At 54.8% G+C, this 24803-nt stretch overlaps 11 protein-coding genes across 11 annotated transcripts; 4 read left to right on the top strand and 7 right to left on the bottom strand.

Moving 5' to 3' along the window:
* Positions 1-6: 6 nt before the first annotated feature.
* EsH8_III_000724 (urease accessory protein UreF) lies at positions 7-972 on the bottom strand (the record flags this gene model as incomplete). The annotated part of the gene is made up of 2 exons (XM_083262449.1): positions 7-746; positions 816-972. 2 exons carry the CDS (start codon positions 970-972, stop codon positions 7-9), a joined length of 897 nt encoding a protein of 298 aa, XP_083122936.1.
* A 529-nt stretch (positions 973-1501) lies between these two features.
* On the top strand, positions 1502-1927 carry EsH8_III_000725 (uncharacterized protein; the record flags this gene model as incomplete). The annotated part of the gene is made up of 2 exons (XM_083262450.1): positions 1502-1671; positions 1759-1927. The coding sequence occupies 2 exons, from the start codon at positions 1502-1504 to the stop codon at positions 1925-1927; spliced, it is 339 nt and encodes a 112-aa protein (XP_083122937.1).
* Positions 1928-2143: 216 nt separating this feature from the next.
* EsH8_III_000726 (replication factor C subunit 4) lies at positions 2144-3340 on the bottom strand (the record flags this gene model as incomplete). The annotated part of the gene is made up of 3 exons (XM_083262451.1): positions 2144-2892; positions 2946-3166; positions 3225-3340. The coding sequence occupies 3 exons, from the start codon at positions 3338-3340 to the stop codon at positions 2144-2146; spliced, it is 1086 nt and encodes a 361-aa protein (XP_083122938.1).
* A 410-nt stretch (positions 3341-3750) lies between these two features.
* Positions 3751-5838, bottom strand: EsH8_III_000727 (ribosome biogenesis GTPase LSG1; the record flags this gene model as incomplete). The annotated part of the gene is made up of 3 exons (XM_083262452.1): positions 3751-4676; positions 4738-5647; positions 5704-5838. The coding sequence occupies 3 exons, from the start codon at positions 5836-5838 to the stop codon at positions 3751-3753; spliced, it is 1971 nt and encodes a 656-aa protein (XP_083122939.1).
* A 407-nt stretch (positions 5839-6245) lies between these two features.
* On the top strand, positions 6246-7540 carry EsH8_III_000728 (ribosome biogenesis protein LTV1; the record flags this gene model as incomplete). The annotated part of the gene is made up of 2 exons (XM_083262453.1): positions 6246-6265; positions 6319-7540. The coding sequence occupies 2 exons, from the start codon at positions 6246-6248 to the stop codon at positions 7538-7540; spliced, it is 1242 nt and encodes a 413-aa protein (XP_083122940.1).
* Positions 7541-8078: 538 nt separating this feature from the next.
* On the top strand, positions 8079-11026 carry EsH8_III_000729 (SAC3/GANP/Nin1/mts3/eIF-3 p25 family-domain-containing protein; the record flags this gene model as incomplete). The annotated part of the gene is made up of 2 exons (XM_083262454.1): positions 8079-9717; positions 10755-11026. The coding sequence occupies 2 exons, from the start codon at positions 8079-8081 to the stop codon at positions 11024-11026; spliced, it is 1911 nt and encodes a 636-aa protein (XP_083122941.1).
* Positions 11027-11276: 250 nt separating this feature from the next.
* On the top strand, positions 11277-12590 carry EsH8_III_000730 (uncharacterized protein; the record flags this gene model as incomplete). The annotated part of the gene is made up of 1 exon (XM_083262455.1): positions 11277-12590. One exon carries the CDS (start codon positions 11277-11279, stop codon positions 12588-12590), a length of 1314 nt encoding a protein of 437 aa, XP_083122942.1.
* A 584-nt stretch (positions 12591-13174) lies between these two features.
* On the bottom strand, positions 13175-14858 carry EsH8_III_000731 (uncharacterized protein; the record flags this gene model as incomplete). Its single annotated transcript, XM_083262456.1, has 3 exons — positions 13175-14202; positions 14260-14511; positions 14576-14858. The coding sequence occupies 3 exons, from the start codon at positions 14856-14858 to the stop codon at positions 13175-13177; spliced, it is 1563 nt and encodes a 520-aa protein (XP_083122943.1).
* Positions 14859-16644: 1786 nt separating this feature from the next.
* On the bottom strand, positions 16645-17667 carry EsH8_III_000732 (glycosyl hydrolase; the record flags this gene model as incomplete). The annotated part of the gene is made up of 1 exon (XM_083262457.1): positions 16645-17667. The coding sequence occupies one exon, from the start codon at positions 17665-17667 to the stop codon at positions 16645-16647; it is 1023 nt and encodes a 340-aa protein (XP_083122944.1).
* A 1608-nt stretch (positions 17668-19275) lies between these two features.
* EsH8_III_000733 (pseudouridine synthase CBF5) lies at positions 19276-21898 on the bottom strand (the record flags this gene model as incomplete). The annotated part of the gene is made up of 11 exons (XM_083262458.1): positions 19276-19718; positions 19770-19874; positions 19931-19985; positions 20104-20319; positions 20377-20448; positions 20504-20607; positions 20664-20785; positions 20916-20966; positions 21496-21539; positions 21598-21710; positions 21781-21898. The coding sequence occupies 11 exons, from the start codon at positions 21896-21898 to the stop codon at positions 19276-19278; spliced, it is 1443 nt and encodes a 480-aa protein (XP_083122945.1).
* Positions 21899-22511: 613 nt separating this feature from the next.
* EsH8_III_000734 (uncharacterized protein) lies at positions 22512-23963 on the bottom strand (the record flags this gene model as incomplete). The annotated part of the gene is made up of 4 exons (XM_083262459.1): positions 22512-23314; positions 23365-23516; positions 23569-23650; positions 23711-23963. 4 exons carry the CDS (start codon positions 23961-23963, stop codon positions 22512-22514), a joined length of 1290 nt encoding a protein of 429 aa, XP_083122946.1.
* Positions 23964-24803: the final 840 nt, after the last annotated feature.

Below are 24803 nucleotides of genomic sequence, written 5' to 3' on the forward strand. Positions count from 1 at the left end.
AACATATCAACTGTTGAATATTCGTGAATACAGCACTTCGTGTCTGCCTATCCATAAATCCATGACGGGCATGGTCTGGCCCGCCCTCTCTATGGGCGTGTTCCACTCTCTGTCGATGGCGGCGGTGATCAATTGCTGAACCTGCGTGCTAGCGAGCACCTTCTGTGCCTGGTACGGCCCAAACATGCTGGCCCTCACGGCCGCCGAGATCAGAGCCTTGACGTGCCCCATCATGAAGATGTAGGCCGTCTGTTGTAGACTGAGCCCCACCAGATTCGAGATAGTGCCAAACAAAGGGGCCAGATGAGCAAACACCAGCGGCGGCTCGGCTGACTCGTCCGTATTCGACGTCGTCCGGGACGAGACGGTCTTTAATAGCGCCGCGTACGGCTGTAGCGTAGCGACGACATCTCGCGGGAGAGACGAAGCGAACGAACGGTCCCAAATGGATAGGAGGGCACGGCCTTGGGCTATCGAGGCGCGCCGGCCGACGGTACATATGATGGCCGCATCGAGGTAGTCATCCAGCTCAGCAACAGCATCTGGGTCTCGGTGCGCTGCTAGTACGAAGGGCAGAGTCGTCGAGGCATATGCCGAGATGGACTCTGGGAGGAAGACGTTGAACGACGAGCTACCTCGGGTATGGGCCAGATAAGACTCCAAACCGCTGCTAAAGGCGAATGAGCCCAGGGGCAGAGCCGAATCTGACAGTAAGAGAAGGTAGTGGCCCGACGGGGTGAGCGAGGCTATGCAATGTTAGTCAACTGAGGGTTTTAAGACAGATAGCCATGAAAAACACAGATGTTTTGACTGACATGAAGGCCTCGGCAGTCCTCGCGATGGCAGGGATTCACGAGACTCTGGCTGCCCTTTGAGACTCTTCAACTTCCCCCTGGCAGCCTCGAGGCGTGCCTCTAGCTCCAACACCTCCTTCTCCGCATCATCAACGGATCCGTCTCGTGCGCTTTCCATTGAAGAAAGACTACGCAGTGTTGGAGATGATAAGCCTCCGATAGCGCAAACGGTCCCTGCAGAATTGGGGGAAGGCCGCCCTTTCAGGGGCCGCTTTCGAGCCCTGCGGGGGCTTCCTCAGCGGCGGGCACTCACTCCACCGCAAACAAACCCGTCCCAGGAAGATGCACGCGCCCGGGACTGGCAGGGATTCGCTTCGGTGTCTGCTCGTCCCACCCGCCCAGGACCAACTCACTCACCTCGGGGATTGATGGAGTAAAAGCTTCACCCTTAGCCTTGCCTAGGAGGCTCTATAGGAGCGGCGAACACAAGCGAAGTCGTACGATTTTCACCAATCAAACCCTCCATAAACTTTTTTTCCTTAGCATCTTCATCCCAGGCCCTCTGGCACCCTCTCTCATCTTCAAGCCTACCATTTAAAAAAAACCCATTGGCTTCACGTCCGTAGCCCGCACCGACGTCATCATCGTCGTCCTTCTACTCCCCCCGCAGAGACGCACGCGACCGGCCCGGCCGTCATGCCTGCAAGATGATGTCGCACAACCAGACGAAAAGCGCAGAGGCAGACGATGCCGCGTGGGAAGCGACCCGGGGAGCCGTCTCCGGTGCCGCAAAATGGGGCGTCGGAGCCGCCATCTTAGGAGCCTTCGCCTATAGATTCTCGCCGCTGTACAAGGGCCTCACGATTCAGTTCAAGATGTAATACGTCACGAGACCACCCCTAACCCACCTCCCTCAATCACCCATGGTCATTCTGTGTAAGATGGACTAACACGAGCGCCGCAGCTATATGCAAATGTCCGCCATGGTGCTGGGAAGTATGCTCGAAGCAGACCAAAGGTTAAGGGAGTACGAGGCCAGGATGAGGTTGCAGAAGCGCATCTTGAGGGACAGGGCGAAGTGGGAAAGATTCGAACAGGAGTTCCTCGAGACTCCGACGAATGAAAAGAAATGAACGGCCGCCATTGCCGACTAATGAATGAGATTGAAATCAACAGGAAGAAAAAAGAAAAGGTTGATCTGAACCTGTATTCGTAGTATTGTATAACACTGGACATTCAAATCCTTGGCTTTTAGCTACACAGAAAAGGCACCGCAGACCTGGTTTCCCCCAACGCCGGATCATGCAAATCATTATATCCCGCCGAAGGCAGGTTTATCGGCTGCCACCTTATTTTGATGACACTTCAAACTTCTTCGGGTCCATGTTGATCTTGCAAAGCCTTGCTACGCAGCCGCTCAGTTGCAGCAGCGTCTGTACGCCCTCCAGAATCTTCATGTGTGTGAATCCGATCTCCTTGATGAACTCGAGCTTCGAATGTTCGCTCAGCGTGGGGATTGTCTTGGTAACCTTGAACATGGTGCTGATGATGTCGTGGCTGGAGTACCCCAGGTCCCACAGCTCGCGCAGGCTATCCAGCGCCGAGTCGACGTTGCCCTCGTAGCACGCCTTGAGCATAGCCTGGACCTTGATGGGGTGCGGTGAGTCCACCACCTTGAAGACGTTGTCGCCTGACACGAAGCCGAAACCGGCAAACGTCGACTGCAGGTTGTTGATAGCCTGTCGCATGTCTCCCTCGGCGCTGAAGACGAGCGCCGCCAGACCGTCGTCGCTGTATTCCACCTTCTCAGCCTCGATGATCTGGAGCAGGCGCTTGACGACCTGCTCGTCGGTGAGTCGGGCGTAACGGAGGATAGCGCATCGGGATTGCAGCGGCTCGATGATCTTGTTTGACTGGTTGCAGGCGAAGGCGAAGCGGGTCGTGTTGGAGTAGATCTCCATGGTTCGGCGGAGGGCTTGCTGCGCGCCTGAGGTCATGCTGTCGGCCTCATCGAGGATAACGAGTTTGTGACGACCCTGGGGTAAGGTGACCTTCTTCTGGGCGAAGCCCTTGATGCGATTGCGGACGACATCGATTCCTGCACTCCATCGTTAGCGTTGGGTTTCCGGCAAAGGTGAAAGTGCCCCATACCTCTCTCGTCACTGGCATTAAGCTCCAAAACAGCCTCCTTGTATGAATCCCCAAGCAACTGTCTTGCCAGACAGAGCACACTTGTAGTCTTTCCAATACCAGGCATGCCAGAGATGATGACATGCGGCATGTTTCCTTCCTTCGCAATGATCTTTAGGCGATCGATCGTCTCTGTGTTTCCGACAACATCGTCCAGGAAGACGGGGCGGTACTTTTCCACCCTACGAAAGCATTAGCACTCGGCTTAGAGAGCTCGGAGGAGCTGGCGGGGGAGCCTACCAAGGAAGCTCGTAGTTTGTGACACCGTTTGACGCCGCGGTCAACGCCTTCTTGGCCGCGGAGTTTGAGGACTCTCCAACCTCCTCGGGCTTCGTGATCTGTTTCTGTGCAGGCATTGTGGCTTTGGCCGTTTTGTCAAAGGTTGCGAACAGTGGGAAGGTAGATTGACAGAGTTCTGTGCAGAGGGTGGGCCGAAGCACTTTACGCGATGCCTGTCGAAAAGACGCGTCTTGTCGGTTCGCGCTAAACTTATCTAGGCTCCACCCATTTCTACGTAGGTAGGTAGATACTTCACCTGCCCAGGCGCTCCAGACCTTCCCTCGCAGATTTCCGCAACTCGATTTAGCCTGTGAGGGGACATCTTCAACTCCAAGTCTAACATAGGCATCAAGTCATTTCTGTTTTTAAAACAATTGCTTGCACTGGTCAGGGCAATAAACAGACCACCACATTTCATGGGTGATTAAGGATCTCAGCTGCTTCTTGGCGCCGAATTGTCCTGTTGCATTTAATTCATCAAAGGTATCTATTCGTCATCATCCTCGCCGGCCTGGCGCTTGCTCTTGTTGCCCCTCGCACCACCCTTGAAATGCTTCTTGCCTGATGAAAGCTTCACATCCTTGGGATCAATGCCGTTCTCCAGGGCAATCATGGCCCGGGCCTTCCTTCCACTCAGATGCTTCTGGCCTTGCTCAGTATACTTATGGCTGAAAGGCATCTTGGTGTGGCCACCACTGCTGCTCGGGCCGAAGAAACCTCGGTCAATCTTCTTCGACTTCGGGCCCGCGGGAAGGGGGGCCAGGTCTGAGGGGGCTATCGAGATATCGTCGCCCACGAGTGACATGGTGTCAAGAGAGGCGGCAAGCGCTTGGCGTCTCTTCTCCGGAAGGTGGCTTGCGTCGTAGAGTTCGCTGTTGAACTCTGGGCCGTCGATGGTTCCAGGTGGCGGCTCGCAGTAAAGGAGTTTACCATTCACGTAGTCCTTGAGGATGTAGCGAGAAGCTCTGGACTCGTCAGGCTGGCCCAGTCCTTGGGTCGTGAAGCCTCTGGCCTTGGCATAGGCAGCCAGCAGCTCTGGTGCGGTGGGGATTCCGGTGCCGCCCTCCTCTATGGCGCGAGTCTTGATGGTGATTCCGTAGACAGCTTCAAGGAATGGTTTCGGTATCCTCCTGGTAACAAGCCCTGCGGGGCCTGTGAACTCTCTCAGTTGGTCGATAGGCAAGACACCGTTGCAGACCAGGTCGGCCTTGGTGTTTGCAAAGTTGGGGAAGACGAGACCAGGGCAATCGCACAAGACGACGTTCTCGCTCAGGTGGATGGTCTGGAAGTGCTTTGTCTTTCCTGGTGTTGAAGAAACAGAGACCTTCTTGGCACCGATCAGGGCGTTGATGGTGGAGGATTTTCCGACGTTGGGATATCCGACAAGACCGATTTGCAACTTGTGGCCAGGTTCTGAGTTGGTCCCCGTTAGTTCACGGCTAGAATTTTATATCAGAGTATCGGCATAACATACCTGGGTTCTCAGGAGCGTGGCTGAGGAAAATGCCCTCCAGCTCCTCCACCGTCAAGATCCTTGTGTCATCGTCATCAACCTCGTCATCTGACTTTGATGCATCTGCGCCGCCCTCCTCTTGGTCTTCAGTCTCTGCGGTCTTCTTGTCTTCATCAGCGTCGACCTCGGCGTCGGAATCGGCATCGGCGTCTCCTGCAGCAGGTTGAGCTTCAGAGCTGGCACCAGCCTCATCCTCTTCCGACTCAGAGTCGTCGCTCTCCATAGCCTCCTGGAGCTCCTTCGCAAGACTTGCGGAAAAGAACCTGTAGGCAATATGGTTCTCTTTCAAGTACTTGGCCCACATCTTCCGCTGCGTCAGCGTAAGCATATCTGCCTTGTTGATGAGCAGAAGGTTCTCCTTCTTTGATTCTAAGTCCTTGACATAGGTTTCCAAGTCCTCGGATCTAAAGAGCAGCGGGTTTCTCGCATCGACAATCTGGACCACTAGGTCCGATCGTTCAACAACTCGCCACAACTGCCTCCAAACTTCAAGGTTTCGCTCAAATGGTGTCATCAAAAGGTCGTGGTTCTCCTGGAGCTCCGCAAGACCCCGACGCCAGGTCAAGAAACTGTCCCTCTCTAGTCTGTCCAGCTCCTCCGGCGTGGTGGAGGCATCCCACTTCGGCCTTCTCGGCACAGTCAACCGTCCCTTGTGAGTCTTGTGCTTGCCAATAACGGCCCTCTCTTCCGCTCCAGAGAGCAGGTAAGGGTTCTTCTGGTCGGTGTGGATGATCTTGATGTTGTTCATTTTTTCCGCCGTGAAGTCCGTCCCTGCCAACTCTGCTGTCGAAAGGAACTCGTCCAGAGCGCCTTGCTCGGTCACCGATCGCATTTTGACCCATGATGCCTCTTGTCGTTCGTTCGTGAGATACTAACACAGTGTGAGTATATTATTCGACGAGCGGGCTATTTCCATGGGCTGTTTACCTCTTCTCCCGTGGCATGGTTCACTCTCGTGATGGCGGAGGTCCGCTTCCTGTCTGTGCCTCGACCCTTGCCAAAGCGGTCGTTCATCAGGGCATTGCCCAGCCCGGCAGTTTTCTTGGACTTGGCGTGCACCATTTTCGCGGTGATTCTCGTCTGGCAGCCTGTATAGATGAGAGTATTGGCAGTAGGGAAAATATCTCGCCAAAGCTGCTTGGTGAATGAGTAATAATATGTGGGAGCCGTCGCAACCGCCTTGAAGAGAATGGTGGTGCCCCGCTGATTAATGGCGTCGAGGGGCAACAAAACTGTACCCCGCCAATGAGAAAACCCTTTTTTGGCCGCTTGGGCTCTAATCGATAAGATAAAACGATCGGATAAGGCGCAGAAACCCCCACTACAGGACTTTTTTTTTTCCCCCGAAGACCGCCACTACACATGCGACCGAGGGGCTCATCTGTGCGTCCCACTGATTATTCTTTTGCGCCCTGAACCCAGATATCTCACCAAAACGTTCACTACTTCGATATCCCCAATCAGACAAAATGGCTAAGGGAAAGTGGATGTAAGTCTAGATTTTTTGCCTTTGTAGATCGTCTCAGCTGACAATAATCATAGCGATAAGAAAAATGCGCAGCATTTCACCCTCGTCCATCGCCCGCAAAATGACCCGCTCATCCACGATGAAAATGCGCCTTCTATGGTGCTGAACCCGGTGCCTCAGAAGGGAGGATCTTCGAAAGGGAAGCACCTGAGCGACCTTGCATCCGAGCTTGGTTCCGACGCTGCGAGCATACGCGACAACGAGGGCGAGGCGGCAGAGTATGGCGTTTACTACGACGACACCGAATATGACTACATGCAACATCTTCGTAACCTGAACTCTGGCGGTGGAGAGGCTGTTTGGGTTGAAGCTTCGACTGCTGCCGACAAGAACAAGGGCAAGCAGACGCAGTCGCTCGAGGATGCTTTGCGCCAGATGGATTTGGAGCACAAGAGCGAGGCTCTGCTGGACGAGTCGGTTCTCCCGTCCAAGAACCTGCAGCGAGCGAACTATCAGTCCCAGCAGGATGTACCCGATGCAATCGCTGGTTTCCAGCCCGACATGGACCCCAGGCTGCGAGAAGTCCTGGAGGCACTCGAAGACGAGGCGTTTGTGGACGAGGACGATGATATTTTTCAACAGCTGGCCAAGGACTCGCAGGAAATCGACCAGTACGAGTTCGAAGATCAGTTCGACTATGACGAGGAGGATGAAGGTTGGGAGTCGGATGACACGGCAAAGCCGAACAAGGAATACAAGGGCGAAGCAGTGCCTCAGCTGGTTGCTGTCGAGGGGGAGGCTTTGCCAGAGCACCAGAACGAGGACTGGTTGGAGGACTTCAAACAGTTCAAGAAGGACCAGAAGGGCGGCAAATCTCAGGAGAAGGCCGCTCCATCTGAGTTGCAGTCCTCCATATGGACCACGACAACTATGGGCGGTCGGCGGAAGAAGCGAAAGGGAGCTCTTACCAACCCCTCCGCTTATTCCATGACCTCATCATCCATGGTCAGGACAGAACAACTCACTCTCCTGGACGCGAGGTTTGACAGGATTGAAGAGGAGTACACGAATGAAATGGGTGACGACATGGCTTCTGTGTCGGAAGTGTCAACGGCGACTAGCGTGACGGGCCCTACCAGAAGTGATTTCGACAACATCATGGATGACTTCTTGGGCAGCTACACGAAGCCAGGGAAGCGTACAAACAAGAAAAGCAGACCACAAACAGGTCTTGAGCAACTGGATGAGATCAGAAAGGGATTGGGTCCAGCTCGCTTCCGGTCAAAGGGGTTTTAGAGGCGCCTGGATCTAGCTATCAGGCATTTGACGCCAACTGGATACTAGTCGTTGAGATACCCTCATTCGGCCCCAGATTCACTATGTGTTCTGTGGCCAGTAATGTTTTGATGAACAACTTGATGTTATAACGATATTTCCACGTGTTTCTCGATCCATTTTGCTTCTTCATTCTACGTGTTTCCTTTATTTACCAAATCGACCCCCTTTACTAATTTGACACCCGTTTTGATGGCTATATTCAAACATTTTTGAATTTATCTCCGCTCATAGACCAAAATACGTTGCAGACTCCAGTTCCGAGCAGTCAGTTCATCTGTTAGTGTCAAACCATATGGGATACCTAGCCTTCTGTATTGGCCCCACACCTCAGCTACCACCGGTAAAATATTTATGGGACTGTGTCACCTAAGCGCCTCCTAATAGCTAAGCGCGCCCAAACACGCGGCAAACGCAGGCCAGCTCCATCCCAGTTCTCCACTTCAATCTCGTGTGCCTTGTCGCTGCCATTTTGGAGTTTCCTCTTCGCGACTTCGACATGACGTCGGTCTCTTTTCCTCCAAGCAGACTTGACGGGACATTATCACCATTCGGAGGGTCATCATCCGGTGGCTTTGGAGGTCATTCTGACGAGCATCATCACGGTTTCGGCCTCGATGGAGCTGGTGGCGGCGGTGGGAAGCGGTCGAAGCGCAACCTGAAGAATCAGCCTCTCGAAATGACGACTCCCGCGACGAAGAGGAAGGGCGTCAATCCCTTCGATGGCGCAAGCTCAGACGACAATCGCCGGCGAAAAAATACGAAGGGGAATTCGCAAGGCGACTGGAAGAAAAAGGGTCCACAGGCACAGAGCGCAAAGTTGAATGGCGCGAAGAAGGACGCGAACGGGTTTGGAACCGCGCAGTCGCGCGGTGGTTTCGGCTTCCAAAACAACGATCGCCTTCAGGGCACAAACTCTACCGACTACGAAACCGACGATACCAATGGCGAAGCAGGCGGCGACGGTACGCCATACTCCGAAAAGATATTCTCGCAGCTTCGGAAGGACGGGATCGCGCCGCCAAAATGGCCGTCCGACCCCGGAAATACCAAGTCAAAGGCTGCGATGGCCAAGTTCAGGGAAGAATACAAGGCATATCGCGATCGCGCGCGATCTTCCTTGATGCGCGCCGGCCTGATTGACGACCCAGATAAGCCCAAGCGGCTGGAGGACGCGATCGACTTCAAAGGCATCTGTGATGCCATGTGCCCCGACTTTGAGAAGATCACTCGCATTACCGAATTCGACGTTCAATCTGCCGAAAAGGACCCTCGCACTACCTTTGCCCAAACATCAAAGATGGTCAAGAAATTGGCACGCTCCGCGGCTGGTCAGGAGGCGCCTCTTCCTATGGATGTCAGGTCTACCGCGGCGCTAAGAAAAACACTCGATTACCTCATTCACGACCTTTTACAAACAGACGAAAACCTGCCTACAATGCATGGGTTCCTGTGGGACAGGACACGTGCGATCCGTCGGGACTTTATCTTCCACTCGACAATGTCCCCCGAGGAGATGAAGGACCAAGTCTACTGCCTCGAGACGATTGCCAGGTTTCACGTCACGTCTTTGCATTTGCTTTCCCAAGAAGGTTTCACGCCGGAGGACTTTTCGGAGCAGCAGGAAATCGAACAGCTCGGCAAGTCACTGCTTTCGCTCATGTTTGCTTATGATGACTGCAAACCTCACGGCGTTGCTTGCGAAAACGAGGCCGAGTTCAGGGCGTATCACTTGCTCTTCAGCGCTAACAAACCAAACATTCTCGATGATGTTCAAAAGGAGTGGGGAGATTCTCGCTTCTGGACCGAATCCGACGAAATAAGAACAGCTGTCTCACTTGTTGAGAGTCTGCAGAGCACCTTGGATTTCCATGGGCCACTAGGCTCTGGGCCATCTATGGCGACATCTGGCGCACACCTCACCTACTTCAAAATTGTCCAAAGCCGGGAAGTTTCATACACGATGGCCTGTTTCGCTGAGATCCATCTGGGTCAACTACGTCGTTCGGCACTACGCTCCCTCAAAAAGGCATATACAAGACCCCGGAACGGAGCAAAGGATATCACACCTTCCACGCTTAACCGTTTTCTTCACTTCGATACGGAAGCCCAGACGATTGAATTTGTTGAACAGCATGGTTTGAGCTTTGTAGATGGAGAGGCGCCAACTGGTGAACTGATGCGATATCTGGACACATCAAAACGCTTGACGTGGCCGAGGATCAATCACAGTTTCTCACAGAAGCTGGTGGAAAGAAAACGAGGGACTCGCAGTCTCCCAGAAATTATCCACAGCACGATACCGGACGAGTCAACACACAGCCAACAACCCTATTCTACTTCAGCGTATGGCTCATTCGCCACTGGAGCTGGATCATCGAAGCCACCACAGAATCCTGCCCAGTTTGGCAACAACTCTACACCCAAAACAATCAGTCCCTTTACGTCTCCCTTTTCGGCTCTTCAGGGAGGTACCTCCTCGGGTCTAGCAGGCACGCCGTCTTTCGACAAAGGTAAAGAAAATTCCATTCATTACCCATGTCACTGTTGCCTTGTGTCAGCCAACCCCTTTCTCAATTTGAACCGGGAGACCTTGTTACGCTTTGTCTTCGACAGCGTCCCAGTGACCCTCTTCGTTGAAGCTTAGGCAACGATACCAAGACAGAGGTTCTGAGAACAGTCGGTATTCCTGACTGTTCATCGGGCCGGCCTCCTTTGCAGGATCGGTCGATCCGGATGTCATAGAAGGCAGTGCGGCACGGCTAGCAAAGCAGTGTTGTTGACACAAGTTGAAGGGGGCAGAAACGAGCAAACCGAATCTAAGCTAACTTCACATCTTACAGCAGCTGAAGGCTCAAAGCCCAGCTCAATAGGCTCAAGCCCATTCTCAAACCCGTTTTCTACGGCTAAACCACCCTCTACTACAACCTCACCTTTTCAACCTACCGGAACGCCTTCATCAACGGTAGCACCTCCTGCCGATAGTGTTTTCGGCAAGCCAAATCCATTTACCCCACACGGATCAGCACCAGAGAAAGTGGCAGGTGGTAGCAATCCATTTGCGGCATCTCCCCAACCCAACGGAATCAGCAAATCTGCGTCGTCCGGCTTTCCGTCGTTTCCTTCTTCAGGCTTCGGGCCAAGCACCCAACAGAAGGGGCTTGAGTCCGCTCAGATCCCGCTGCCAAAGCCAGCACAAGCGGATGGCGGTTCTTCACCTGCCATCACTGTCACTCCCCCGACGCCCCAATTCCCCTTGTCAGCTTCAGGTGCCGCTGCAAAATCACCGAGTCCGTTCTCATTTCCACCAACTACAAGCGGCCCGGCAGCGGCACCGACTTTCTCTGGCAGTTCCTTCCAGTCGGTTTCGAAGCCTGCCGAGACAACGCAGCCCCCGGCATCCTCAACAGGCGCACCGGTTCCGGTGCAGCCAACCACGTCCGTTAATCTCCCCGAAACCCAGTCAACCCAATCGCCAAGTATATTCAACAGCTTTTCACCTGCGCCCGATGTGCCTGCAAAGCCCACAGGCTCTGGAGTCTTTCCCTCTCAATCCCCATTGCCGTCATTTTCGTTCCAATCAAATGGCGCGTCCCAAACTGCCAAGCCGGCACCCACAAGTCAACCAAGTTCTCTACTGGGTGCCATCAGCACGTCTGAAGTAACGGCTTCTCAGCCCGCCCAAGTTCCCGCTCCGATGCCTCCGGCTGTGGAACAACGGTCAAAGCAAGATATCATGGCCGACTTCGCAAAGTGGTTTGTCATGGGTGACAACGGTTTAATGCAAGAATTCGAGAAGTACGTCATCGAACAGATTGTTTCCGACGCCTTCGAGCAGCATCATAGAGAAGAGGAAGAAAGAAAACGGAAGGAGGAGGAGGAAAGGGATCTGGCAGAGGCACGGAAATTCCAGGTGTACAACCTTTCCGTCAAGTACTTCTATCGCTGGAAGCAGATTGCACGAAACCTTCGTCTCAGCAAGCTTCGCCGGCAAGAGAGGGAAGAGTACAGAAGGGCTCAAATGGAGCTTCGAGAGGAGGAGATCAGGAAAAGAAAGAAGGCAGCCAAACTTGCCGATGCACGGCGAAGAGCTTTGGAGAGGAGCGGGATTGATCCAGTGGAGGAATTCAGAGAGCTCCTCCATCTGAGAAAGGATGACCCGCACACCGATATACAAGCTGAGGCGGAAGCTCTTCTTGCTACGGGCATTTTGTCCGGTGTCTCGAACGAGCAAGCTGCAATCACTGGTATAATCCAAAGTCCAGCGGCGGGCGAGGCGCTTGCAACGACAACGTCACTACCTCGATCCAGGTCAACGACAAGCTTGTCGCAATCACTATCGGGCGCCAAGCCCTGCGGTGCAAAAACGCGAGCTTTGCGGGAAGAGTTTGCCCAGAGCAGCAGCAGTTTTCGCCGGTCGCTACCTCCGATGTCGGCCTATTCTTCGCCAACACGCCTCACGCCATCCTCGGAATCGCAAAAGCGCGTTAGCAAGGTGTCGGATCGCTGGCGCTTAAAGGCCATGGGCCTTGTGACTATGCCTGACGGGTCGGCCTTGCCGGAGGCCATCGCCAATGAGATGCGGTATAACGGGAAGCGCTACGCAGGCCTCGGCTCATTCGGCTTGGACGGTACTGAACGACGCCGGAGCGTGTCCGCGGACCTCAACCACGCCGCCGAGGCCCGGTTGCGCTTTTCGCAGTCGCTAAACGGCAGCAGCGCTGTGCCGCAGGTCAACGGGACCTCGCCTGTTAGTAAAAGGAAACGGTCGCACGAAGACGACAAGGAGGATGCGGCCACGGATGTAACCCGCGTCAAGAAGCGACCATCGAGCAACGCCGATATCGAGAAGATACTGCGCGAAGCGAGGGAGAACCTAGAGTCGCTGAGGAGCTCGAGGGTTGACCTCGACGAGGGGGCGGAATGGTTCAGAGAACAAAACGAGATGATGCAGGCGGAGGAACTGAGCAGGGCCAGCTCGCCATGGAGCAAGGGTGGGGGTTATCGTTGAAGGGGAGGAGGTCACGATATATGCATCAGCACAGGCGTTTGCGGGTCTTGAACGGAGGGCCAGGAGTACGAAATCGGGGTTTTCATAAGTGTCTTTTCTTTCCTCTTTTTTTTTTCTCTCCCTCAGGCAAAATAACAACAGGGGCATTAAAATACCCATAGAAGAGACTTGATTTTGGATTGTCTCCTCTACACGTAACAGAAGCGGGTTTCCCGGATGGTTCATCGTATGAATTGGGTGCAAGGCGACGAGGGGGAGGGGGCGGGAGGTGAGGCGGCGAGAAGTGAGAAGCAAACATTTATGAACTGGCAAATAAAGCACTTGGGAGTACGCATCTTTGCCGCCGGTGTGTGATTATACATGTGTTCATTATTGGTTGACTATGGCTTGGTTGGTTGGGTGTATATGACTCCCTATGAACCCCTCAAAACCCGCCTGCCTTGCCAGGCATGCTTTATCCTTCATGGAGGTTAACTCCAAACGCCGCTCGCTATCGACTCTACCGTGGACCGTAGCCACATGACAAAAAGGAAGGTATCTCCAAAATAAAAAAAGATAAAGTAGGAAGGGGGCAAAGACACGAGCTATCTCTTCTTGGGAGGCGGCGGCGGCGGCGGGAACGCCGTCTGGAGCGTCTGGGTCTCCACGGGGCTGCCGCCGCCCAGGGACGTGATCCTCTTGGGCAGCGGCCGTGCGAGGTCCCGCACCATCCCAGGGATCGCCTTGGCCGTCTCCAGCGCCGTTGGAGGCTCTATCTGCGACTGCCGGCTGGGCGCAGGCCAGCCGGCCTGGCTGAGCAGGGGGCTGGCGGTGTTGCCCGACGTCGGGGAGGTGTATGTCGTTGTCGGGCTGAAGGTCGCCGCGTATCCCAGCGACGGCGTCGAGATGCCGTGCTCGGAGGGGACGTACGGCCTGAAGGGCAGCAGCGGCGCCGCCGAGGTTGTGGATGTGGGCGTGGCGTAGTCGTCCTGGGGCGATGCCATGTTATACCTCGGTGAGTGGGCCTTGACTGGGATGATTGGCAGGGTTGTGGTGATGCTCGCCAGCGGCAGGGTCTCTCTTTGCGTGCCCTTCTTATCCGTGTACGGCGTGTAGTTTACATTCGGTAGGGAGGAGATGGAGTTGCGCGGCATCCACAGGCTGGGTTTCGTCGCTTGCGGGCTTGACGTCCTGTCCTGCTGCTGCTGCTGCTGCTGGGTGGGTTGGCTGTAGTGCTTCTCGCTCTGCGCTTCCTCCTCTTCAATGGAGAAAAAGTTGGGTGTCTTGGGTGTCAGGTGCGTCTGACATCTGAATGAGAGCGAGGAGACCGGGCGGTGGCCGTTGGCGCGGCGAGAGAGCTCCGGGTTGATACCGCGGCCGTCCTTGCGCGCTTTGCGTTTGCGGTACTGGATGTAGCCGCACCCGGCAACCAGGAGGAGCGCGACAATGACCCCGATCACGATGCCCACGATAGCCGTCGTGGGCAGGCTTGGGCTATCGTGCTTCTCGTCGTCTTTTGCGTCTTTTGCGTCGACAGCCGAAATGATACCTTTAGTGAAGACGGTCTCGTTGAGACCAATGACTGTGCCCGGCGCTGGCCTTTGCTGGCATCCAGCTCCAAGAGCAACTAGGTCTGGCAAACGAGTTAGAAGATGACCATGATTGGGCTTGAAGACCAGGGGTTACGTACAGTTGGTGAGGTAGTAGTGTTCGCCGCCCGCTCTGACACACGATAGGCACTTGTCGTATGCCGAGCCAAGCATGGAACCGCCATCCGCGTCGCAATACGAATACTGCGTCGACTTTTCCGGATCCAGCTCACCGTCGGTGAGAGCGGCTTCCAAGGCACCGCACGCCGTGGACGTCATGCACGGGTTGGAGCCAACACCAGTAGCGTTGGGATACCCAAAGATGCAGTAGTCAAAGGAGTACCTCATGTTGTCTGGAGGGTTGTGGTTAGCGCCGAAAAAGAAATACCAAGCACGGATGTCGCCTATTCGACTTACACAGAAACCAGTCCTGGTCGTTCTCGTCCCCCTGCACGAAGGCGCTGTCCTGGAGACAGCTCAGGCACTGTTGGAACTTCTGGCCCGCAGGCTCGGTCTGGTATTTACCATCGACGCATGTGATGTCTTTACCCTTAGTGTTGGACGAGTTTGGGTCCGAGAGGTCGAGGCCGTTTGAGTCCAGGCAGAACGAGGCACACGGCGAGTTCGGCGTGACCTGCAACGCCGAGACGCACGCCGGGACGATGGCGGTGATGAGGAGGAGGGCGGATCGGGCGGCCATTGCGACGTTCTCGGGTTGAGTTGGCAGCGAAGTTGATACGAATGGAAGGCAGAGCAAGACTCCAGAGCCTCGCAGACTGCAATTAATAAAAGGCGATACAAGGCAAAGAGTAATATCTCAAGAAAAGGACATTAGGGATCGCTCTGTGTAAGCCAAGACAAAACACGCAAACAACCTCACACATGGACGGGACAAACTCAGCAAGACAACACCGCTTTGGAGATCGAGGGGTCCAAGAACGTGATATATCTTGCCAACACGCTGATCACACCTCCACCACCCACTCTTGGACAGGGGGGGAACAGATGCAGGAACAAATGGTCTGGAATGGCAAGGTGATGGTCCGGGGCGGCCTGCAGCATACAAACCAGTGGGCACAATCCCGACGTATGGGGAAGGCCTCACAAACGCAGCCAGGCCAGATAGAGTAGAGAGCGATGGCCCAAGGCGGAGAATGGCCCGCTGGCCTGCCGCCCATCTGCTCGACCACGGTACGACGTGGGCGTCGGCATCGGCAGAGGGTGTGGTGATGTCGACCCAAGGCAGCCAATTATTGACCTTAACGGGTGGTGCACCAAAGGCGAGCCAGAGGAGGGGAGGAATCTATGGGCCCTTGAACTCTATGCAACACAGCAGTCGCCGCTTGCCGACGTGATGAAGGTTGTCGATGAGCTCGTCAGGTGGGCAGCACAACTGACGGCACAGCGCTAAAGACTCCCAGCACTTGCAGGACGGTGTGCACTGCAACCTCTCAGGCAGAGGTGCTTCGGCTGCCGTGATGCGATGCGGTTTAGCGGCCACTGGACCGCATGCGCCATCCTGCCCAGATCGGTGGTGCAGCATTCGATAGTGTCTTCCTTCCCCTGGCATCCGGTGCCTGTGCCTGGCTCTTGTCACAATGTCAGTGATCACGGCGGCTGCGGGATGCATCTGGGGGAGCGGTGGACAGGCGAGGAACATTGTGCCAATGGGAAGAGGGCGTTTGGAGATTGGTCTGGTTGGGCGAGATGCTGTTGGCACGAGGTGACAAGTCGGCGGGCGCTTAATACATTTTCAAGGTTCCTAGCCCTCGGGGCATTTATGTCTCCACTTAAAGCCGCGAGCTCAGCCAAGTAACCGACCCGCTGCGGGCCCCAGGTGGGTGGGTGCGCGAACTTGTCACTCGTGGGTGATCGCTCTGCTTAATGCTGTGCCTCACTCAATTCAATGCCTTTTTGCCATCCTGGCCCGTCTCTCCCTTTTAATTGACTTTGACTATTAGGGGGCGGGCTGCGCGACTGCTGGGGTTCCTTGCTGGAAAGTAAGCTGGCACGCCCTCCTTTGCACCATCACTGAGCAGAACCTCTGTACCGAAAGTTTGTTGCTTTGAATTCATTCCTAGATAGATCGATCTATGCATGTTCATCATTTCGTGTTCGTCAGAACACTCGTGTCCTTCGTCCCACTCCCTCCCGCTGTGCGACGATGCGCACGGGAGCGTGTGCGGCTTTTTCTCCCCCGACCCCTTCGTTTGTCTCATGAACGGGTTCGAGTCGCTATGTGAGTGTCATGTTATGTACCCAAACGCCCGTAGATGAGAAGAAAAACAAAGTAGGGAAAACAATAATCCCCCCAAAATCAACCCAAACAGAAATACGGATACCCAATTAGACTTCCGGCTGTGCATCTTTGTATGTCCAAACGCTGTTCGCTATGATTCTCCAACAAGCACCATGCAACAACAAAATATGATTATAGTCATTATCGCCCATCATAAACACACACCTCCCGTCCGCCATTCATCCCTTCAGCTGATGATTACGTCTCTGCCGGTGACCGAGTAGGTCGTCTGGTAGAGGCATCGTTGGGGTGCCGTCTCGGGGCAGTTGCCGTGAAACAGCATCTGGCCGCCCCCCGCGACGCTCGTCGCACCGCCGGGCGCGGTGAGATTGAAGTCGCCCGTCTTGAGCAGCATTCGCGACGGCCGCTGGTACGGGCCCTTGATGTTCCTGCTCGTCGCGTAGTTGACGTTGTAGTTTGGCGAGTTGAAGCAGAAGCTGCTGAAGAACAGGATGTAGAGGCCGTCCTCGGTGCGCACTAGGTCCGGCGCCTCGACGAGCGGCCCGTCGGCGGCGGTCCTGTCCAGGATCTGAACTGGGTCCCCCACCTTGCTGACCCCGTCGGCCTCGACCTCTTGCAGCATGATTGGAGTCGGCGCCTGGGGTGTGACGCCGTTGTTGCAGTCGCCGCCGTTGCCAACGTTGTTGCCGTCGACCTTGTACACCACGTAGCGCTTGTTGGTGGACTCGTCGAAGAAACCGGCGGCGTCGATGGCACCACCATCCGCAAACGGGCACACCCATGGCTCCCGCGTTGGCGTGTACGGGCCGGTGACAATGTTAGAGATGGCCACCCCGATGCAGTGCCGCCCGCCGCCGTCCTTGACCTCGCCGGAGTAGTACATGATGTACGACCCGTTGTTCAGCCTCCTCACATCCGGCGCCCACGTGTTCGAGCCCGAGGCCCAGCCGACGTCTGGGAGGGCGTCGTTGTCGAGCAGCTCCCACGTCCCCGAGATCTGAGAGGCCTTGGCCACCTGGATGTTGTTGCCGTTGCCGTTTGTCGAGAAGGAGTACCAGAGCCCGTCATCGGCCTGGACGAGTGCGGGATCCGGAAAGTCGGTGTTGAGCTTCGGTGTCAGGACCTTGTCGTCGCGGTCGACGACGTATAGCGCATCTACTGGCACACCCAACACAGGCTGCAAACCGCCGAGGCAGAATAAGCCCGCTGTGAGGAGACAGCATTGCCGTAGTGATGTTGTTGAAAGCATTGTTCTCTGGGTATAATAAAAAATGACAATTATGCAAAAGGGTGAGGGCGTATCTAAAAGAAGACGGCGGGAATATCTTGCCGGACTTGACGAACTGCAACGTCCCAAGAAACAAGACAAGTTCTTTCGTTGCTGATGAGGTTTTCGCTTTTCTCGAGGAATTGGACAGTCTATTAGCTCCAATACTGAGTACACATTACTTCACAAGCAAGTGCCGTCGTCATGAATGTCATAGCGAGCTTCGAGAAGGGAAAACAGTCCCGGGGAGCGTGCGAGCGACAGCCTTCTTGTACTCGACCGACCTTTACCCCTTGAGAAAGCCCTGGGCCGGACGTAAGAATCTTTTTTTGTTTGACGGTCTCTACGCTCCACACGCATTTTCTGCAATTATCTCATTCCGCATGTCCCTGCTACTGAGCTCGCCCACGCAAGTGGGCATGTTCCATTCACGTCAAAGCAGATGCTTGAAACATGTGGGCCGGGGGGGTATCGGGTGCGTGGCAGCATCTCACACTATGCTTGCTGCTGCTGCTACTGTTGCTGCTGCTGCTGCGGCCGAATACCCGAAGCTAGAACCTCTCAGAATCCAGATCAACCTACATGATAATTGTTCCTAGGGCTGGGCGCGCGTCAGACGTGTGGTCAGACGGCAATCCCATTAGGCTTCTGCCCATCCATTGTCCACGGAAGGATTGCGTGCATATCGACTGCCGTTCTCCGCCTTTCAAGTCAGCCACGAGTCGCCTCGTCCGTCGTTGTCAATGGAGGAGGCTCTGGGTTGGCTTGACCGGGATGACAGCATTTGACGGAGGGCGACCGGGGTGGGTTGACGGGGGATCTTCGACTGGCGGTGTCGGCCCCGCTGATCGGGCATGGGCGAAGCAGGGCGCGAGGGATGAGGCGCGACCGACAATCAGTGATCCTGGCGAGGGGCTGTGAAGGAGGTGCGAAAAAGGCAGGGTGACGTGCCGACATCTCAGGAGAGCATTGAGGATCCGCACAAGTAATTATACCCAGTCGCGGCATTCTTTGGTTGCATTGTCCCAATTCCATGAGCATCAAGGAGGGTCGGTGGCAGTTGCTGCTGTTTCCTTGGCTCACCAACGCATGTGGCCTGAGACATGCTTGGTGGCAATGCTTCCCTGTCTTCTCAGGGAACTCGTCTTCGGACGGGGAACGGAACACGTATATTTCGCTGTTTATGACAGAGATCCCAAACAATACCCGTTCGGATGAGATCCACGTTGGCTCGGACCCGACTGTGCCTCAGCCTGAAAACCCACTGGGATGCTGCCGGGAATACACAACAAGTTTTCAAGGGTTTGCGTACCTCTGTTTCAACCTTGCTCAACAACTAAATGTCTACGACGGTGCCGCGCGTAAGAGAGACTGGACCTCATTAACGTGAACTGATGCGACAGTAGTAGCTGTCGCTTTTTTTCATATAGGACCTATCTACTCCTATCCAGCCAGTCCGCAGTATGTTCAGGAAATCAAGAACCAAACGCCACTTGCCAAAGCCATTTTTATGATACAACAGCCAACCACCGACCATTGTCAACAAACACTTGGTATCGAGCCAATTGAGAAGACGCAACTCGTCAGAGCTTAGTCGCTGTCCTCTTCGTCGTCAGCGGCACCGGACTTGGACGCCTTCTTCGCCGCCTTGGCAGCCTTCTTCTCGGCCTTCCTGCGCTTGCGCTCAGCCTTCTCGTCGGGCGTCTCGCCCTCGTGCTTCTTGCGCTTCTTGCTCTCTCCGTCATCCTCAGCGTTGGCAGGCGTAACTGCAGCGCTGGCGGGGGCCTCAACCGCCTTCTGGGGCGTGGCCGGGGCAGCCGGCGTAGCGGCAGCGGCACCCTCGACGGCGCTGAAGTCCTTGTAGTCAGACACCCACTTGGCGGGGGTAGACTCGTTGGGGCGTCCGAACTTGTCGAGCTTGCCGTCAGCCTTCATCTTCTTCTTCTCAGAAGCAAGAGGGCCGAGACCCCATCTTCTGGGGTACAAGTCGCGCTCCATAATGCATCTCTTGACCTTGGCAACAACACCGTGATCTGAAATATGTTAGTTGACGAAGTATCTGGGTTCAGGGAGGGAAGACAAACCGCATGTCGACATCTCAACAGTAGACATCTGGGCAATACCCAGGGCAATGGCCTCACCCTTGGTGGTCATGAGGACGACCTCATCGTGCACCTCGATCTCAGACTCTACAAAACGGATCAGCATGACAATCACATATGACATCACGAGAAGGCTAACTCACCGTATCTGAGCAGACCGGGAAGCATAAGCTTAGCACCGTAGCAGACAGCGTTGACCTGTATAATACGTCAGTATGGGATGCAAGAACGATGCATGCGTCGGTCGACCGAAGCCATTGCCCACAGGGTCGTATCCACTGTGAGGGATTGGGGAGGGTTGCAATGGGGTACTTACAGCACTGTCCTTGACCACAATACGCTTGTAGCCAGTGAGAAGAGTCTCCAGGGGAGAGATGACCTTGCGCAGGTAAGACTCATCCCTGGTGTTGTCCATCGTCCACTGAGCATCAAGCACGTCGTGCAGAGTAACCATGCCCTTAGTCTCGTCCATGGCACCACTGCGCACTCTGCGGAGCTCCTGCATGTGGCCACCAACACCCAACAAAAGACCCTAAGAGTCGTGTAAGCAGCAAAATCAAGGTTGAAAGGAGTATTTGGTGTAACGTACGAGATGGACGCAAAGAGTTCGGATATACGTTCCAGCTTCGCAAGAAACCCAGAAGACACCAAGGTGACGGTCCTATGATTGATACATGATCAGCAGTTGTTCCTAAGGTTGGGCCAGATCGACGTACATTGTCGAACTCGATGAGCTTGCTCTCGTGGATGGTACGGATACGCAGCTGACGCTTGACGGCAGAGATCAAAGGCGGGCGCTGGAAGAGGGCACCAGTCAAAGCTAGATGGAGAGTCAGAATCACTCCTGCAACTGCGGCAACGCCTGGTTGAACTCACTCTCGAGGGCGCGGGCAAACTGGACCTGGCCGCCAGGCAGCTTGTCGTGAAGTCGGATGACGGCGACATACTCCTTACCAGCAGACTGCTGGGACTTGACAAGTCTGGTAGCACGGTCGACGCTGGAAAGTTTGTTAGCCAGTTATCTCATGACGGGATCCATCAGTGACTGGAGGGTTCCAACTAACCAAACAATCAAACAACCTGAGAAAGTTAGCAAAACACGTTCGAGACAGTTATGTGGGACGCTACTCACCAGTGACCTTGGGATCAAGGGTACCGCTGTGACCGGTCTTTTCAACGCTGCGCAGAAAACCATGATTAGCGACGTTTTCGGCAAAAAAAAATATTTGAGAGCGGTATGAGTGAAGCAAAAGCCCCTCGAAATCGATCGGTCGTAGTCGTTGACTATTGGACGGCAATGGCAGTTCCCGCGGCAAAAGAAGTCGAGAGCCCACGACGATTTGGGCAGACGAGTTCCGACAGATCTTCCAACAGGGCACGCCTAGGCCAGAACGCTTTGCAGCGCGCAACCTGGCAAACCATTGATTCTGTGAACTTGTGAGAGTTCGTCGCCATAAGCCGGAGAGAGCCTGTGGAAATTTTTCCTGCGCATGGACATCCTCGAACTTGTCGGAGCGACTCCAAATTCCCACACGTTCTGCCGCTGTCGGAATCGTCCGTCCAAATAACCGTCGGCACCATCTCGCAAAAAATAAAACGCCATCGCCGTCGAAAGAACACGTTCGAATTCGTGGGGGCTGGTCGCGCAACTCGGACATGGGGACATCGCTCTGATACAAGCAAGAGGGGAGGAACGGGGACTGCATACCGAAGCATTCGCTTGACCCATGCGACAACCTCGTGACTGCTGGGCTACACATCAGTCAGCACAATTGATCATCATAATCACGGATTGGCGGTGAGCACGAACGTTGGAGGGCTTGTCGAGGTTGATGACACCGCTGGAGATGTACGACTTGATGTCTCGCTTCAGAGGGCTGCATCCTGCCGGAATGGGGGTGAAGTGACCCGTCCGGACGAGAACTGCAGACCAGTCAGTCGCCTGTTGATAATCTGTACGAGCGAAGGCTCAAGTTCGAGGGAAGAAACTTGCGCTTGTCGTAGTTTTTGAGCAACAGAGGCCAGTTGCTGGTGTCCAACTGAGGGACAGCAGCCTGAGGCTTGATGGCGAACTCCTCCTCCTCGCTGTGCTTGACGATTTCCATGGCCATTGTTGCCGAATTGTCCCGAAACGACGAGAGCGTTGCAGGTGCAATGGGGTGTTTGACGTTGCGGCGGCAGGTACTCGCGAACGTCTAGAAGGAAGGTCTCGTGGTGTTGGAGGGACTTGAAGCTTCTCAATCCAAATTTTTTTCTCCTGCTGTGGGGTGGAAGCTGCCAAAAATGCGTATAGGACCCACATTGTGGCGCCGACCGCCCATTGAACGGTCATCATTGGTCGACCCGCCACGTTTTAGCCACAGGACGGACGCGACTCGCTCCCGTTCCGCCTTCCCAATGGTAAATCCACGCTTTGATAGAAAAACTTGCTTGACCAGGGAACAGGCGTCGTGTGTTTCTAATTATCAAGATTTCCGCATTAGGATCTCCGAATTGCGGATGGAGATGAACAGTCGTCAAAGTCATTTATCATTGGTTATTTCTAATGGCTTCTCGGTGTCATTGCCGAAGGCCTAGATACTCTTGCAATCAAGCATTAAACACCATGCTCGTCACTTAATCGGTATCTTCTAACTCCAAACTCCCGCTAACACAAACAACATGCAAAAGGAGCGAAACATCTACGTGATTCAGTGGCCATGGCAATCCCTCACGTGCCGCTACTCATACGGCGTATCCTCTACGAAGGTCCTCCTCTGTCAACCCGTGATACGCCGCCGGATTGTGCTCCGCATACAATGAATGCGGTGGGGGCTGGAGGACCGGTGAGCTCGGCTGTCTCTGCCTAGCGTCCCAGTCACGCTCAACTTCCCTAAGCTCGTACGACTCCGATCTCTCTTTTCCTTTGGAATCATGCCAGCTGTGCTCTGGATCGACGCCTCCAAGGGCAAGGCCAATTTCCTGCGGTGGCCCTCTGGGCATTGCGTCGCTCGCCGGCCATTGCATGCTGGCTGCCTCGGCACCGCTGACAGGGCTGTTGTACTGGGATGAGTACGGCGAGAAGTATCTCGTATAAGGCTTCTCTTCTGCGTTGGCGCTCATCGGTGAATCGTCCCATCCGCGCGAAGGCCTTTGGCTTTGGGGCGTGTCATCCCAGCTACGCAAAGGCTTCTGGCTGAGTGGAGTGCCGCTGATGCCAGTGGTGTTGAGAGGCGTTGGCCAGCCGGAACGGCCACCGCCGCCTTGCTGCTGCATCTCGAGCTTCTTCAAGAACGCTCGCCGTCTTCTCTTGCCGTTCCACACGACAAAGAATCCAGCCAGGACAAGAATAAGGATTATGCCGCCAATGGTAATGCCGACCTTGCCGCCCAATGTTATGGGACCATTGTCATAGTTTGGCACGTACGCATTGGTTGGTGTCGGATCAGTAACGTTAACGCGAGTCTTTGAAAAGGGCGAGCCTTCCACAGAAATCGTAGATCCAGGCTCGGGTTTCTGTTGGCATCCGGCATCCAGAATGGTGAGAACTACAATCTTGTCAGTTGAGGATCACCGGCGTGTTGATTATGGGACGTACAGTTGGTCAGGTAGTTGTTGTTGCCTGCGCGGAGACAAGCTGCACAGCTGTTGACCTGGTTGTGGTCCCAGGCCGTGCAATAATCATACTCGGTGCCGTTGGACGCCAACTCATTGTATGTGATTGCGTTTTGTAGCGGCTCGCAGGCAGTCCTGTTAAACGGTTACTAGGCCGGACTATCTGCGCAGTTACGGACAGACATACCTCGTGAGACACGGACTCGAACCGACATCCGGGTTGTCTGGAAACCCGAAGATACAATAAGAAACGGCATATCGGAGGTTGTCTGTTCATATCAATCAGTATGGAAGCTTCACAGGCTTGCAAGTGTGGGCATGCGACATACACAATAACCATTGCGTGTCTGTCTGCTCGGCAGTCGCATACTCGCTCGACAACTCGCAGGAAACGCACTGCTGGTATACAGGGCCGGCACTGCCGCCAGTGTACGCGTGCTCGTCACAAACAACGTCTGCTTTTGTTGTAGCATCGAGCACATTGCCGCAGAGAGTCTCGCAAGGTGAACCTTTGGCCACGTGGATAGCCGATACCTGGCTCAGGCAGAGACCCAGCAGGACAGCTCCCGTCGCAGACCGCATATTTTTTTTTTGGAAAGAAAAGGCGAAAGTCCTTTGGTACTGTAAATTGTCGGTCCGACCGGGAATTCGTGGGCCAGGTCGGCTGCTGCACACACAAGCGGGGACTACTCGGGATCAATTGCTGAGAAGCAAGGTGCCTGTCTTACATGCCTGCGGGGGCGGCGATGGATCTGAGAGAGAAATGGAGAGAGGGGAGGAGAGAGCTTTACGAAGGCTTTTTGTATGACGATAGGGCGGCTGAGGAGAGTATCTACGAAGGTGCTCACGATGTGACAAGATGTGATCAAAGATCGTGAGCTATGCGAAACGATGCCTCATATGTGTTTCGGTGCTTGCAAGAGAGAAGGTGGAAACATTGTGATTGTGACGAGAGGTGGCAGGTCGGCGCGAGGGACCCATTCGCTCCGTTGGAGCACAACTGCATCTGCATCTCGTTGGCTGTTGGTGTGATGTGTGATTGGGGTCCGAACCAAGACCACATTGGGGGTGGCAGGGTGGTACAGCAATGGAGGAGGCCATCGAACCTTGCACAGAACTATGGGGGAACATGGCCCGACCTGGTGTTCTTCGCCAACGGCCCGCTCTCATGAGTGATGAAGAGCTGAGCTTGGCTGTGCTGGGTGGCCAACTGATCGTACTCACCTGCTCACACCGCTGGCCCCGGCCGGCGAGGGTGGGGATTCGGGGACGGATCTCTCGTCGTTGCTGGTCCTCCTAGCGCCGTGGTGGAAGTGGTGTGCAGGAGCGCTCCCGACTCCCAGCCACTCAAGATGCAGCCAACACCCAATGCTACCGTGCTAAGCTGCACGAATCCCTGCTCCATTTCACACATCAGCAACC

The sequence above is a fragment of the Colletotrichum jinshuiense genome, chromosome 3 (genome assembly GCF_051148585.1).
Source record: "Colletotrichum jinshuiense chromosome 3, complete sequence".
Taxonomy (NCBI): Eukaryota; Fungi; Ascomycota; class Sordariomycetes; order Glomerellales; family Glomerellaceae; genus Colletotrichum; species Colletotrichum jinshuiense.